This window comes from Somniosus microcephalus, chromosome 3, assembly GCF_052327205.1.
Source record: "Somniosus microcephalus isolate GS21.2 chromosome 3, FLI_Smic_1.0, whole genome shotgun sequence".
Classification (NCBI taxonomy): Eukaryota; Metazoa; Chordata; class Chondrichthyes; order Squaliformes; family Somniosidae; genus Somniosus; species Somniosus microcephalus.
Genome location: NC_140989.1, coordinates 289,399,123 through 289,414,990, shown reverse-complemented (window position 1 = coordinate 289,414,990; position 15,868 = coordinate 289,399,123). Strand labels below are relative to the sequence as shown.

Below are 15,868 nucleotides of genomic sequence, written 5' to 3'. Positions count from 1 at the left end.
AAATATATCCAACTCCTTCTTGAATATATTTAATGAATTGGCCTCTACTGCCTTCTGTGGTAGAGAATTCCACAAGTTCACCACTCTCTGGGTGAAGAAATTCCTCCTCATTTCTGTCCTAAATGGCCCACCCCTTATCCTTAGACTGTGACCCCTGGTTCTGGACTCCCCTACCATCGGGAACATCCTTCCTGCATCTAGTCTGTCCAGTCCTGTCAGAATTTTATAAGTTTCAATGAGATCCCCTCTCATTCTTCTAAACTCCAGCGAGTACAAGCCCAATCGACCCAATCTCTCCTCATACGTCATCCCTGCCATCCCAGGTATCAGCCTGGTGAATCTTCGCAGAACTCCTTCCATGGCAAGAACATCCTTCCTCAGATAAGGCGACCAAAACTGCACACAATACTCAAGATGTGGTCTCACCAAGGCCCTGTACAACTGCAGCAAGACATCCTTGTTCCTGTACTCAAACCCTCTCGCTACGAAGGCCAACATACCATTTACCTTCTTAAACGCCTGCTGCACCTGCATGCTTACCTTCAGCGACTGGTGCACAAGGACATCCAGGTCTCGTTGCACTTCCCCTTCTCCCAATCTATTGCCATTCAGATAATAATCTGCCTTCCTGTTTTTGCCACCAAAGTGGATAACCTCACATTTATCCACGTTATATTGCATCTGCCATGCTTCTGCCCAATCGCCCAACCTGTCCAAATCATCCTGGAGTTTCTCGGCATTCTCCTCACAGCACATACGCCCACCCAGCTTTGTGTCGTCTGCAAACTTGGAGATATTACATCTGGCTCCCTTGTCGAGATCATCATTAATATATATTGTGAATAGCTGGGGTACAATGACTGATCCCTGCGGTACCCCACTAGTCACTGCCTGCCACTCGGAAAAAGACCCGTTTATTCCAACTCTTTGCTTTCTGTCTGCCAACCAGTTTTCTATCCAAGTCAATACCTTGCCTCCAATCCCATGTGCCTTAACTTTACACGCTAATCTCTTATGCGGGACCTTATCGAAAGCCTTCTGAAAGTCCAAATATACCACATCCACTGGTTCTCCCTTATCTATTTTACGTTACATCCTCAAAAAATTCCAGTAGATTAGTCAAGCACGATTTATCTTTTGTAAATCCATGTTGACTTTGTCTGATCCTGTCACTGTTTTCCAAGTGCTCTGCTATTACATCTTTTATAATGGACTCTAGCATTTTCCCCACTACCGATGTCAGGCTTACCGGTCTGTAATTCCGCGTTTTCTCCCTACCACCTTTTTTGAACAGTGGGGTAACATTAGCTACCCTCCAATCCATGGGTACTGTTCCAGATTCCATCGAATGTTGGAAGATGATCAGCAATGCATCTACTATTTCTAGGGCCACTTCCTTAAGTACCCTAGGATGTAGATTATCAGGCCCTGGGGATTTATCGGCCTTCAATCCCATCAATTTCCTTAACACCATTTCCCTACAAATACTGATTTCTTTCATTTCCTCCCTTTGCCAATTTGACTCTAAGAGGCCTCAAGCATGGATAGTGTGAAAAATAAAAATCTTGCATTTTCATAATTGGATGCTTTACTGTTATTTGAGAAGAATAGAGGCAGTTTTAGCCTAATCAGTGTCACTCACCAGCTTTTTGTCGGGCCACAATACCAACCAATGTCTTGTTTGATGGCCACTACCTGTCGGCACCACAACCACACCAGTGTGACAGTACCTCCCAAACCCGCGACCTCTACCACCTGGAAGGACAAGGGCAACAGGCGCATGGGAACACCACCACCTCCAAGTTCCCCTCCAAATTACACACCACCACTGCCGCTTCCTTCATCGTCGCTGGGTCAAAATCCTGGAACTCGCTCCCTAACAGCATTGTGGGAGTACCTTCACCACATGGACTGCAGCGGTTCAAGAAGGCGGCTCACCACCACCTTCTCAAGGTCAATTAGCGATTGGCAATAAATGCTAGCCTTGCCAGTGATGCCCACATCCCAGGAACAAATAGATATAGTATAAATCATTTTCCGAGTTACCTAATTATTTCTTAGCGAGGTTTCAAAGGCATCAAAATAGCACTTTAATGTGCAATTTTTAAAGGTTATATCAATGATTTTATCCTTGATTGTGCCTTATACCTTGTTTATAATTGCCAGTCGAAGGAGAATCGATTTCTCATTTTCCACTATAAGAATGAATTTAGACCATTTGGATTAAACAGACCGTGCATTGTTCAATGTGACTTGTAAACCTGTATCATTTTTGTCAGCAGGTTGATGAGCGTTGTTACTTTTATTAAGTGTGGAAATGACATGAAGGGTTCTTTATACAATAAGGGGGAGAAATTCAGTTGGCTAGCGCCTAGCGGGGGTGCTAATGGGCAATGCGAATTCCACGCAGCAGGCCAAATCCAGTCGCCTTTAGTGCCACCGCTAACAGCGCCTGGGGCTTTAGCGCCAGGCAAATCGTGACATCAGTGAGTGTGCAACGCTCACTGAGCGCCTGATCTCCCAAATTGATTATCGCCCCCTGCCTTAGCGCCTCGCCCTGACGGAGACAGGGAGAGGAGGCATCAAGCAGGCGGATCAGTCGTAGCTTTCAGGTTAGTGCTGTTTCATGGCTTCCTTGTCAATTTGAGATTGTGCAAAAGTTTAATTGAGTAATTTAAAGGTTTTTTTACTTTCAGGAGTATTGTGGCTACTCAAAATTAGTGACATTTATTTTGACAAGATGTCAAAGTGCTACACTTAATTAATGGGGGCTGTACTGGCAGTTGACCTCGCCCTCCTGGATCTACTGCAGAAGGAGCAGAGGCAGCGAGACAGATTGGAACATGTGGCCAGAGGAAGGAGAAGGGCCATCAGGGCTCTCAACAGGAGGCCTTACCCTCCGAGGGTATTCCAACAGCAATTCTCCAATCTCCAATTAAGCGAGGAGCAGTGTATTAGAAGGCTCTGCCTCAGCAAGGAGGTGGTCACCAAACTCTGCCACCTCCTGCAACCAGATCTCGAGCCTCAGATCAGGGCAACCACGGCTCTCTCAGTCGCAGTTAAGGTCACCGTCGCCTTCAATTTCTTTGCCAGTGGATCCTTCCAGTCTGCAACAGGAGACATAGTTAACATCTCGCAGTTCGCTGTCCATCACTGCATCAGGCAGGTCACAGAGGCTCTCTACAGTAGGAGAAGGGACTACATTTCCTTCTCCATCACCAGAGAGAAGCAGGACGAACGTGCACGTGACTTTGCCAGGATAACGGGCTTCCCCATGGTGCAGGGCGCCATTGACTGCACCCACGTGGCTTTGTGGGCACTACATAACATTCCTGCGATCTTCCGTAACTGCAAAGGCTACCACTCACTTAATGTCCAGTTGGTGTGCGACCACAGACAGCAAATCCTCAATGTGAATGCCTGCTTTCCAGGTAGCAGCCACGATGCCTTCATCCTGCGCCAGACTGGTGTGCCAGCACTCTTCCAGCCACCAACCCAAGCTTGCGGCTTGCTGGTCGGAGACAACGGCTATCCACCTGGCTCATGACTCCCCTCCGCAACCCCAACATTCCTGCTCAGCACTCATATAATGAGAGCCATGCTGCCACCAGGAACATAATTGAGCAGACCATCGGACGGCCTTGACCAGCTCTGGGTCCGGAAGGCCCGGCTGTAGGCTGCACCACCTCAGCATGGGTGGCAGCAGTCTGGGCTGGCTAGATGACAACGTGTCAGTGGTGGGAGCGGGAATGCTGTCATCCTGAGAGAAGACAAGCAGGTTCCTGCTCCACTGACCCACTGGCACTCCCCCGGGGCAGCACCTCAGCATCACTACCAATCTGCTGGAGCACAGATTGCTGGCTTGCTGCAACACCGTGAAAGCCCGTTGGACGATGGTCGACCCAGCCACGATGGCAGCTGTCAGAGCTTGCGTGGCATCAAGCTGATGCTGCATGAGAGCAGTCTGAGAACCAAGCATAGACTGCATTACAGCACTAAGACATTGCATGGCTTCCACCTGTGCTGCAATGGAAGCTGCAACATTGCCCATCGCATGTGGCATGAGGTCTGGGTCACCACAGTTTCTGGGAGTCCACCATGCTTTTCAGACTGCAAATGATGGGCCCCATGGTGTACGCAGAACTCTGTGTAACGTTGGGTGCGGACTTCTCCACGCTCCTTACCATTGCCGAGAGGCTCTCAGACACTTTTGCCATTGCATCTATCATCTCCATGTGCATGGCCATCACCCATCTTCCAAAGGCCTCCCCATCTGACTCCTGTGCAGCAGAACTCGTGCACGAACTCGCCCTCCGAGGAGCCGGCTCCCGAGCTACCCTTTCCCCCTGGACTTGCCACAGCCCACTTGTCCCCAGTGCCTCACCCTGTGTAGATCCCGCTACTATACTAGCCTCTAAAGAACACGTAGTGCCAGTATCTGAACTAGTGCTTGTAGGTGAGACATGCAGTGATGCTATGTGTTTTTTGTCCCCCTCTTCTTCCGCCTCACTCTCTATGGTACTCTCAGGGACAGGCTGTTCAGCTGCTTGCTCATTATCTGCAAGTATAAAGGCACAAGAGTCGGGTTAAGGTGAGGGGAGGGGGGCAGGAAGGAAGACAGACATACATACAGCATGATTAGCTGGAAAGTGGGAACGGTTTGTGGGGTGAGGGAGAAGTGGTATATGAGAAGAAAGAGTAGGGATGAACATACTGTTGTTGTCCCCAAGGGGTGTCAACGTCGCCGGTGGCCACGGCTCCCACCACCTGGTGCCCAATGACCTCCAGCACTCTTTCCTCCAGCTCAGAAAGTGGTTGGGTGTCGGCTTGTCCCCCGCCTGTGCGTTCCTGTTGTGAGCGACCTTGGCCTGCAAGAGAAAGGAAAGTGTGTGACTGAGCATGGAGCAATGTGTTTGGAAGGTGTGAGATGAGGGTGTGAGTGTTGGTAGGTGGAGATTGTTGGTGGGTAAGTGCTGGTGGTCTGGTGCTTTGGACACTGTGTGCAGACTGAGGTTCAGATGGTGGTATGTAGCATTTGTGGAAACATTGACTCACCCTGACCACACGAGTGAGGTGGTTAAATTACTTTCTGCACTGTGTGTGGGTCCTGGGGACCACAGTGCTGCCCGAGACCTGCTGGGCTACCACATGGCGCGGAAGACTTGCGGCGAGGTCTTCCTGCCACTTGCCGCGTACAGCACCTCCCTCCGTCTCTCCACAGCGAAGACCAACGCCTCCAATGCTTGGTCGCAGAATCTGCGAGCTCTGTCCCTGGGCTGTTGATCTGCCATAATGACACCTCTTTCAGTGGTCCGGTTCCTTCTCCTTGGCTTTCTGCTGCTTGCTGACACAGCTGGAGAACCAGCAATGCTGAGAATGAGGTTCTGCAGCATGATTGAACCTCCCCTTTAAGAACCAGAAAGAGTCTGTGGCAATGATGACTAGCGATTAGACTGCACCTGAAATTGCTTAGCGATTTGAGTGTACTCTTTTAGTGCACACAGACAAATAAAGAAACTGTAACTTAAAACATTAAAGGAAACTTTTGTTGCTGGTGGTGATTATGCACTCCAGTCATTCCGGTGCCCACCGGTCGTGGAAGGCCTGGAGCGTACTGGCGGACACCACGTGGTCCATCAGAAAAGGCAGACGGTCTGGGAGTCCGTGAACCAAGTTAAAACCTTATTGCACGGGACTGCTCTGTGCAACACCCTCCAGGCCAAGTCCCCAATAGATAAAGGGAAGACTCCCGCGTAGAGAGCCACGATTTCCGTGTACTCTTTTTGAGCAACCCATAAACAAATAGACTGTAACTAATAAAACATTAAATGAAACTTAACAAATTAAATTGAAATTTGGTTGGCCGGGGTGATGATGCACTCCAGTTCCTCTGGTGCCCACCGGTCGCGGAAGGCCTCGAGCGTGCCGGCGGACACTACATGCTCTGTCTCTAGGGCCACCCGGGCGCGAATGTGGTCGCGGAAGAGAGGCAGGCAATCGGGCCGATCGACCCCCTCGACCACCCGCTGCCTGGACCAGTTGATGGCCACTTTGGCCAGGCCCAGGAACAGTCTCACAAGGTGGTCCCCCGATCTGCCAGCTCCCCTCCACACTGGGTGACCAAAGATCAGGAGCGTGGAACTGAAGTGCAGCCAAAAATCGAGGAGCAGCCCCTTCAAATAATGGAAGAGGAGCTGCAACCTCTCACACTCCATATATACATGGAACACAGACTCCTCCAGGCCGCAGAAAAGGCAGGCGGCCTAGGAGTCTGTCAACCTACTTAAAACTTTATTGCATGGGACTGCTCCGTGCAACACCCTCCAGGCCAAGTCCCCAATAGTTAAAGGGAGGACTCCAGCGTAGAGAGCCCTGCTGGCAAGGGCTTGGCCAAGTGGTGGAGCATACAGCAGACCACCACGAAATGGGACGCCCGCTCTGGCGAGTACTGGAGGGCTCCTTCCGAGCGGTCAAGGCAGCAGAACCGTTGCTTCAATAAACCGATGGTGTGCTCGATGATGTTCCTGGTGGCAGCAGGACTCTCATATGAGCGCTGGGCATGAGTGTTGGGGTTGCGGAGGGGAGTCATCAGCCTGATGGAGTGCGGATGGCCCTTGTCTCCGAGCAGCCACCCTCGAGCTTGGCGTGGTAGCTGGAAGAATGCTGGCACAGGATGAAGGCATCGTGGCTGCTGCCTGGAAAGCAGGCATTCACATTGAGGATTTGCTGTCTGTGGTCGCACACCAACTGGACATTAAGTGAGTGGTAGCCTTTGCGGTTACAGAAGATCTCAGGAATGTTATGCGGTGCCCGCAAAGTCATATGGGTGCAGTCAGTGGCGTACTGCACCATGGGGAAGCCTGCAATCCTGGAAAAGCCACATGCACGTTCGTCCTGCTTCTCTCTGGTGATGAGGAAGGAAATATAGTCCCTTCTCCTACTGTAGAGAGCCTCTGTGACTTGCTGGATGCAGCAATGGATGGCAAACTGTGAGATGTTAGCTATGTCTCCTGTTGCAGACTGGAAGGATCCGCTGGTGAGGAAATTGAGGGTCACAGTGACCCTGATTGCCACTGGGAGACCCGTAGTTGCCCTGGTCTGAGGCTGGAGGTCTGGTTGCAGGAGGTGGCAGAGTTCTGTGTCCACCTCCTTGGTGAAGCGAAGCCTTCTAATAAACTGCTCCTCACTTACTTGAAGGTAGAAGTGCTCTTGGAATACCCTCAGAGGGTAAGACCTCTTCTGTTGAGAGCCCTGATGGCCCTCCTCCCTCTGCGCACATGTTCCCAAATTTCTCGCTGCCTACGCTCCCTCCGCCGTAGATCCTGGAGGGCGAGGTGGCATTCCATTACAGCCCCCATTAATGTTACCAAGTGTAGCAGTTTGAATCTTTGAAGAATAAATTTAGCTACTTTTTAGTTGCCAGAAGACTTCTGATACAAAAGAACCTTGAAATTACTGAATGAAATTGTTGCAGTGAGTGAAACTAACAAAAAACCATTGAAACTGCGCTAACCTGACAGCTGTGAGTGATTACTCATGATCCCTTTAAATAACGTCCCTGGAGCCGGCTTCCTGGTGCTGCATGCCAGCTCTCCCTGTCGGTGTTTACTTCAGGTGGTGAGGTAAGTGGTGAAAATCAATTTTGCAAATTGGGCAGTCAGTGAGCGTTCCACACTTACTAACGTCACGATCTACCTGACGTTGACGTTTCCGACGATACCCCTTACTGGCGGCACTACAGGGGAGCTGGATTTGGCGTTGGATTTGCCTCGCCCTGGCGATACAGGTCCATCTACTGACTGTAATGGGTGGCACTAAGAGAATGAATTTTTCCCCCATAGAATCATAAAATTTTGCAACGCAAAGGCCCTTCGACTTTTTGCACCCGTACCAATTCTCTGAAAGAGCTATTAATTAACTCCCCTCTCTTTCCCATGTATTTTAAATTTTTCTTTTCCATTTCCCTTTTAAAAGCTATTATTGTTTTCATCACTGTTTCTGGTAGGGCATTTCCTTTTTTAACAACTCTCTGCATAAGAAAATTTCTCCTAACTGCTCCCTTTATTCTTTTGTTGATGATCTTAAATTTATGTCCTCCAGTTACCAACCAGTGGAAACAGATTTTTCCTATTTGCTCATCAAAACCCATCATCATTTTGAACATGTCTATCGTTGCCCCCTCATATCATACTTATGATTTCAGATGTCCAAATCCGAAGAGAGGATGTACGAGAGCAGCTGAATGAGGATGAGCTTAATAAGATTGTAAATGTGTACCTGACAGAGACTGAAACATTTACCTTTCTGGATTTTCCTGTTGAAATGGTTTCAGTGGATTCAGTAGAAGCAGAAGCCATCAAGTAAATATTTTCTTTTACATATTTTATTATTATCATTCTACCAAGTGGCTTGATTAATATACCCTTTATATAGCTGAACCACTTCCATTGGAAGCAGTTTCTCAAAGTGGTGTGGCTGCTGGTCTTGCAAATTTGCTTGTTTATGCTGCAGAGCAATTTCAGAGTTGGTCAAAAATTGCATTTGCAACTTTATGATTTTGGCTGAACCTTTCTCATGTGGGTTTAGCCCACCTGTGGCTAGTACAAAATAGTAGCCATGGCATCCAGCACTGCTGGTGATAAGCATTTGCAGCATTTTGCCTCTGCACCTCCAGAGGCCATAAACTATATTTCAAATTAGGTGATCAAGACAAATGAAAAATTCAAACAGTCAGTGCTGGAGTTTGTCGCTGCAGGTAAAAAAAATTTGTTACGGTGCTTTTTTAAAAGTAGAATATATTCATAATATTTTGCATGTTACTAGTAGAAAAGGAGTATTAAAAAGATACTGGAGCTGAATTCTGCAGCCGTTCTGACCCACCCCTGCTGTAAATTCAGTGAGAGTCTGCTGAAATGGCTTGGCTGAGGTTATAAAATGTTGAGTCCTGGCCTGAAACCAGAGTCTTCATGATGGCTTTGTGGGGGCGGAGCCTTCATCCACCCCTTCTAAAGCCATTGATGTGTGGGGGGGGGGGGGGGAGGTGGGCGCAGGCATGGCTCGGGGGTCCAGGCAGGTACTGGCAGTGGGTGGGGCTCATCACTACTGCTGCCCAATGACATAGGTGATTGGCCCAACCCATTTGGGTGGTTGGGCCTCATTTAAATTTGATTGGTGAGCTTCCAGCACTAAATGCGCTGCTTATAGGTAGCTTGCCATTTGGGAGGGGGAAAAGTCCGGTGGGCTTGCCGCTTCTAAAAACGAGCTTGTAGCTCTTAAACGGGAGGTGGCGTTTTCATTGCTGGTGTGTGGAGCAGCAAGCACAGTGTTGATGGCCAGGGTACACCAATTTCCAGATACTACCATGGAGGTGCTTAGTGAACAAGTCGAGCTATGAAACAGGTCCTCTTCCTTTCAGATGGCTGACGGGTGCCACACCAAATAAGTCAGCAGGCATGGAGAAAGTATGCTGAGCAGTTCAATGCCAGCAGTATTGTTCCCAGGACTTGGCTCCAGCGCAGGGAAAAGTTTAATGACCTTATGAGGCTAGATAAAGTAAGACTCTTCTTCATGCCTCTCTTACTTTGAATATGGCTCTGCAACACCACACTTCTTCCCCAGCACTACCAATCCTTCCCTCCCTGTTGCACAGGCTCTCATCCAATCACAATGGGATACTTCACTACACATCCTTCTGCTTACACTCACCCACTCAACACCTGCTACTGCCCTCAAAACTAGCAGAAAAACATTCTTCCATTGTTTCATATTTTTATTAAATGCTTGATATTTCACACTGTATACACTCAATTTCTTCCAATGACTTCCCACTCTTGAGCATACTTGCTGCCTCCCCATCTAAGGTCCCACTCTCTTCCCTTAGTCTTTGATTTTAACCTGCTCTTCTGAGCAGGTGGAAAAGGCCATCTTTAAATATCCAGATCGGCTCCGATTACATCATCGGGGCCTAACTGCTATTTTAACCAGAGAACTGTGTGGGGAAGCTGTTGTGGCTTTCTCGCCATGTCAACCTAATGGGAAGAGAACCTGGAGCTAGAAGAGGCCTAAAGAGGTAAGTTTTTTTTATTTTCCTTGTGGGGCCAGGGGGAGCAGGGTGCTTCTCAAGGCTCCACAAGGAAAGTTTAGGCCTCCAATCACCCAGGATTTCCCCCGTTCCTCCCAGGATCGTGACTTATCTGAATGCTGGGGGCCATTTCTTTGGTCCCTAGCGGCAGCCTTCTGCCGTCCGATATTCCGCTCCAGCCAATGAGGTGCCACTTCCACTGTTTTGAGCAGCAGTCTGACTGAAGCTAAGCAGATGAGATCCAGGAGTTAAAATCTCCCAAGCATAATGCTACCAAGGTCGAGACGATTTGTCGTCGGCCTTGGCCCTTGCCTGCCCAACTCCTGCCCCTGAGTTAAAAGTGGTTACATGTTGGTGGTGGTGCCCTCCCGCTTCTTTGCTATCCTCATTGTCATCTGTGTCATCTTTGTCATCTGCTCGATAAGCACTGTAGTGAACTTCTGGATATTTTTCAGTGCAGTTTAGCGTGAGCTCCTTAGAAGAGTCATGAGCCAATTTTGCAGAGCATAGCCCGTAATCCCAAGCAGCCAGGCTCTTACTTGCTATGCAGGCGCAAAGAGTGGGGGAATGAGGATATGAAAGTGTTACAGCAGCTACCAGGAGAGCGGGCAGAACTTGCCTAATGTGCTGTTGGTGATTGTACACCAGCTGTGCATTAAGAGAATGGATGCCCTTTTGATTCATAAATACAATGGGCTTGTTTGCAGGAGTCCGCATGGTGATGTGTGTGCAGTCAATGACACCCTGGACTTGGGGGAAGCCGACAAAATCTACAAATGTCGGAGTGCTATCCTACCGTTGTTGGTTATCCATGGTGAACATGATGAACTCATTTGATTTAGCAAACATGGCATCAGTCGCCCACTTCATACAAGCATGAACTGTAGACTGACTGGTGTTGCTGATATCTCCTATTGCAGCCTGGAGGGAGCCAAAGGCAAAGAAGTTGAGGGTTGTAGTAACTTTGACTGCAGAGGCAATGCATCGCCAGCTATGGCAGTGGGTTGCAAATTTGGTTGCAAGAGGCGGGGCAGGTCTGTGACAGCCTCTCTGGAGAAGTGCAGCCTCCAAATACACTGCTCCTCTGAGAACTGCAGATATGTCACTTTGGGCCTACAAACCGTGTTGGGACGGTAAGGATGTCTGTGAGTTCTCTTGCTTCTCTATGTCTGCCTGTAGCTGCAGCTCCATGTGGTCCTTTTAGCTATTGCTGCTGCTCCTCTTCCTCTGGCCAGAATGGAATGACGAAAAAGGATTCCCATTTTCAGACCTGTACCCCCTTAAGTTTACTGAAGAATGTTGAAGCACTACAAGCAAAAACACTACTCTGTCTGCACAGAGTAGTGTTATACGGAGTACATCTAAACAGAATATTAAAGTTGAGAATTTGGAGAGAGTGGGAATTTGGAGCAGAGGGGGAAGGAGATGCTGCTTTTTGCCTCCAATACTTGTAGTGCTTTGTGATAGAGGTAAATATTTAATTTCATCTACCTATAACTTAAAGTGGATGAAGTAATTAGTTAAAAAGCTAAACTATAAGTTAAGTTAATTAAATACATAAACACTAATTAATTAAATAAATAAAACAAGGTTATATAGGGATGGAGAGCATAGTGATCCCAGATGACTACATCGCAGTAAGTGTCTGCATCTCAAGGAACTTCAGCTCAAAGTTGTTGAACTGGAGTCCGAGGCACAGACATTGCGAGGTATCAGAGAGGGGAAGAGTTACCTGGACACTTTGATCCAGGAGGCAGTCACACCCCTTGGGTTAGGTAATGGTACAGGTCTGGTTAGCGGTGTGACTGTGACTCAGGCAGGTAAGGGGACCCCAAGTGCAGTGCTGGAGGAGCCTCGGCCTTTGCCCTTATCCAACAGGTATGAAGTTCTTGCGGCCTGTTTGAATGAGGGCAGAGTCTATAACAAACTGACCACGGCACCATGGTACAGGATCCATTCAAGTGGGGGGAGTGAAAAGGAATGTTGTAGTGGTAGGGGACAGTATTGTCAGGGGATAGATATTGTTCTCTGCAGCTGCCACCGGGAGTTCCAAAGGCTGTATTGCCTGCCCGGTGCCGGGGTTAAGGATATCTCCTTGCGGCTGGAGAAGAATTTGGAGTGGAAGGGGGAAGGACCCAGTTGTCATGGTCCAAGCAGGAGCCAACAACATAGGTAGAACTAGGAATGAGGTTTTGCTGAGAGAGTTTGAGGAGCTAGGGTCCAAATTAAAATGCAGAACATCAAAGGTATTCTCAGTATTGTTACCTGAGCCATGTGCAAATTAGCATAGGGACAAGCAGATCAGAGAGTTAAATGCATGGCTCAAAGAGTGGTGTGGGAGGAAGGGGTTTTCATTCACAGGGCACTGGCACCAATACTGGGGAAAGAGGGAGCTGTTCCGTTGGGACAGGCTCCACTTAAACTGTCCTGGCAAATCGAATAACTAGGGCTATAGATAGGGCTTTTAACTAAAAAGGGGGGGAGGGATCAGGTGAGGGGAAATTTAGAAATCTAAAGAGAAAAGTCAAGGCAATGGAGCAGTGTAGCGATTTGAGTAAAGATAAGCAGAGTGTGACAGGAAGGGACAGATAGTTTAATGGTAATAGTGTATCAGCGAATAAGATGAAAGCAGGGAATAATGGTAACATTTTAAAATTAAAGGCTCTTTATCTGAATGCACAAAGTATTTGTAACAATACAGATGAATTAGTGGCACAAATAGAGATAAATGGGTTTGCTCTAATAGCCATTATAGAGATGTGGTTGCAAGGTGATCAAGATTGGGAATTAAATATTCCAGGTACTTGCTGTTTCGAAAAGGCAGGCAGAATGGAAAAGGAGGGGTTGGGCAGCCTTGATGATAAAAGATGATATAAGGACAGTAGTGATAAAGGATCTTGGTTCAGAAGATCAGGAAGTAGAATCAGTATGGATGGAGATGAGAAATAACAAGGGACAGAAAACACTGGTGGAAGTCATTTATAGGCCCCCTAAAAGTAGCTATACCATTGGACAGAGTATTAATCAAAAAATAATAGGAGCTTGTAACAAAGGTAATGTAATAATTATGGGGAACTAATCTTCATATAGACTGGGCAAATCAAATTGGCAAGAGTAGTCTGGAAGACGAGTTCATGGAATGTATTCGAGTCAGTTTCCTAGAACAGTACGTCATGGAACCAACCAGGGAACAGGCTATTTTAGATCTTGTATTGTGTAATGAGACACGGTTAATTAGTAATCTCAAAGTAAAGGATCCTCTGGGGAAGAGTGATCATAATATGATAGAATTTCACATTGGGTTTAAAAGTGAAATACTTAAATATGAAACTAGAGTCTTACGGGGAAAAATTTGATTGCTTTGTGCCTCCCGTTAGCACCCTAAGAGGGTGCTAATGAGGCGCAAAGCAACTAGTGCCCGGGCGCGGCGATGTTTGCACCGCTCGCGAAATTGACCAGACATTTTGGGGCAGCGCTAAACACTACCGCCACGATCTCCTGCATCCACAGATCGTGACATCAGTTGAGCGTGCAACACCCCGGTAGCGCCCCCGACCGGATATTGAGTGGTGCCCCCTGCCTTACCGCCTGCCGCTAACGACGACAGGTTGAGGGGAACGTTTTGCAGTCGGGAAGGGACTGGGGGAGTGCTATTTAAAGGCAGCCGCTTCCTGCCTTTTTTTATTGGCGGCATTTTTGCACCACGCATTCTGAGAGAGAGAGAGATACTTCTGGAGAGATTCAATGCTATGTGAAGGAGTTTTGGGTACTGAGCAGCACTTTGCAGGTTCATTTTGATTTGACCTTCCTTGCATCGATTTAGAAGAGACCATGGGGCTGCACTCTGAGCTCTTTTCCTGGGTCTCTCCATTGTTCTTTCCAGCAGAATTGATGTACAGGTCTCTCCAGGCTGAGATTCAAGGCTACAATGAGCAGGGTGTGGATGGAGAACAAGATGGACCCTTCCCTTTAAGAACTGGCCAGCGCCAGTGTGTCTGTGTTCCATTGCTGACTGACATCACATGAGCTTCGCCAGCGCTCTGAGTTAGCGCCTCGCTCCTCGGTGTTAGCGTCTTAAAAGAGGTGTGTAGTGCCTGATTTAGCACTCCAATCACCTCCAGGGGCAATAGAAGCCAAGTTTGCAGTCGGAGGTGATAATTAGCGCCAGGTGCTAAACTTTGCACCCGGCCAATAATTGCACCCCAAATGGGGCGATACTGAATTTCTCCCCCTTAAACTTAAATAAAGCCAATTATATTGGTATGAGGGGTGAGTTGGCTAAGGTAAATTGGGAAAGTAGATTAAAAGGTATGACAGTAGATAAGCAGTTGCAAATATTTAAAGAAATATTCCAAAATTCTAAATGAATATACATTCCATTGAGAAATAAAATCTCCACGGGAAAGCGATCCATTAGTAGCTAACTAAAGAAGTTAAGGATAGTGTTAGATTAAAAGAAGAGGCTTATAATGTTGCGAAGAATTGTAGTAAACCTGAGGATTGGGAGAGCTTTATCTGGTTTCTAAAGAGGGAGAAAATAGAACATGAGCGTAAACTAGCAAGAAATATAAAAACAGATTGTAAGAGCTTCTTCAAGTATGTAAAAAAGAAGAGAGTAGCAAAAGTAAGCATTGTCCTTTAGAGGCTGAGACAGGAGAAATTATAATGGTGAATAAGGAAATGGCAGAGACTTGAAACAAATATTTTGTATCTGTCTTCACAGTAGAAGACGCAAAATCATACCGAAAAAATTAGCAAGGGGCTAATGAGACTGAGGAACTTAAAGTAATTAAGATCAGTAGATAAAAAGTAATCGAGAAACCATTGGGACTAGAGCTGACAAATCCCCTGGACCTGATGGCCTACATCCTAGGGTTCTGAAAGAGGTAGCTGCAGAGATAGTGGATGCATTGGTTGTGATCTTCTAAAATACCTAGATTCTAGAACGATCCCAGCGGTTTGGAAGGTTACAAATGTAATCCCGTTATTCAAGAAAGGAGGGAGAGAGAAAATGGAGCAATAGGCCAGTTAGCCTGACATCAGTAGTAGGGAAAATGTTGGAATCCAATATTAAGGAAGTGGTAGCAGGGCATTTAGAAAATTATAATGGGCCATATTTTGCGACCCCGACGGGTGCATATGAGGTGCATGCGCTGAAACCCGGCACTTGCGAGCTGTCAAGAATCTTCTTGATAGATCTTCCACATCCCCGGGAAAAGGGCCTCTGCGGGTGGAGAGTAGCGCTATTTGCACAACTTCCGCCCGCTGAAAGGCCGTGGAATTCTTATGCCTGGTAAAAGCAGGCATAAGGCCTGCTTTTACTAGCATAAGAGTTTAAAAAAATAGAAAATAAAATTTTATCACTCACTTACACATTAAAAACCCTGTCCAATAAGGTAAGTTTATTGTTGGCCCCGTTTAATTAAATGCCATTTTAAATAATTTTATATATGTAGTTTAACAAACAAATTTATTTCATGTTTTTGTGTATTTTTTAAGTCATCCCCATTCATACTTTTGACAGTTCCGTACGTACGGAATTGTCAAAAGTATGAATGGGGATTCCCTTCTTTCATTGGTTGGGCTGGCCCATGTGATCCCAGGGGTTCTTGCGAGCCACATGCGCCCCTGGGATGTGTGGGCCTCTATGCATTTCTACCAGGAGAGGCCCAGGAGCGCAAGCCTCCGTATCTCCCGGACCACCAGGTAAATGCGTAGAAAATTTGATGAGCAGAGGCATCAGCCCGTGGGAAGCCTCCGATCGCAAATTCAGGCCCAAAATAATTA

At 47.3% G+C, this 15,868-nt stretch overlaps 1 protein-coding gene across 2 annotated transcripts in view; it reads left to right on the top strand.

Annotated features, from left to right (window-relative positions):
- Positions 1-15,868, top strand: part of dnai4 (dynein axonemal intermediate chain 4) — a 185,495-nt gene that overhangs the window by 34,649 nt on the left and 134,978 nt on the right. For both annotated transcript variants that reach the window (XM_085982729.1, XM_085982730.1), the window contains exon 5: positions 8,204-8,360. In XM_085982729.1, the coding sequence (XP_085838855.1) occupies positions 8,204-8,360 (157 nt within the window). The remainder of the gene's footprint in view (positions 1-8,203; positions 8,361-15,868) is intronic.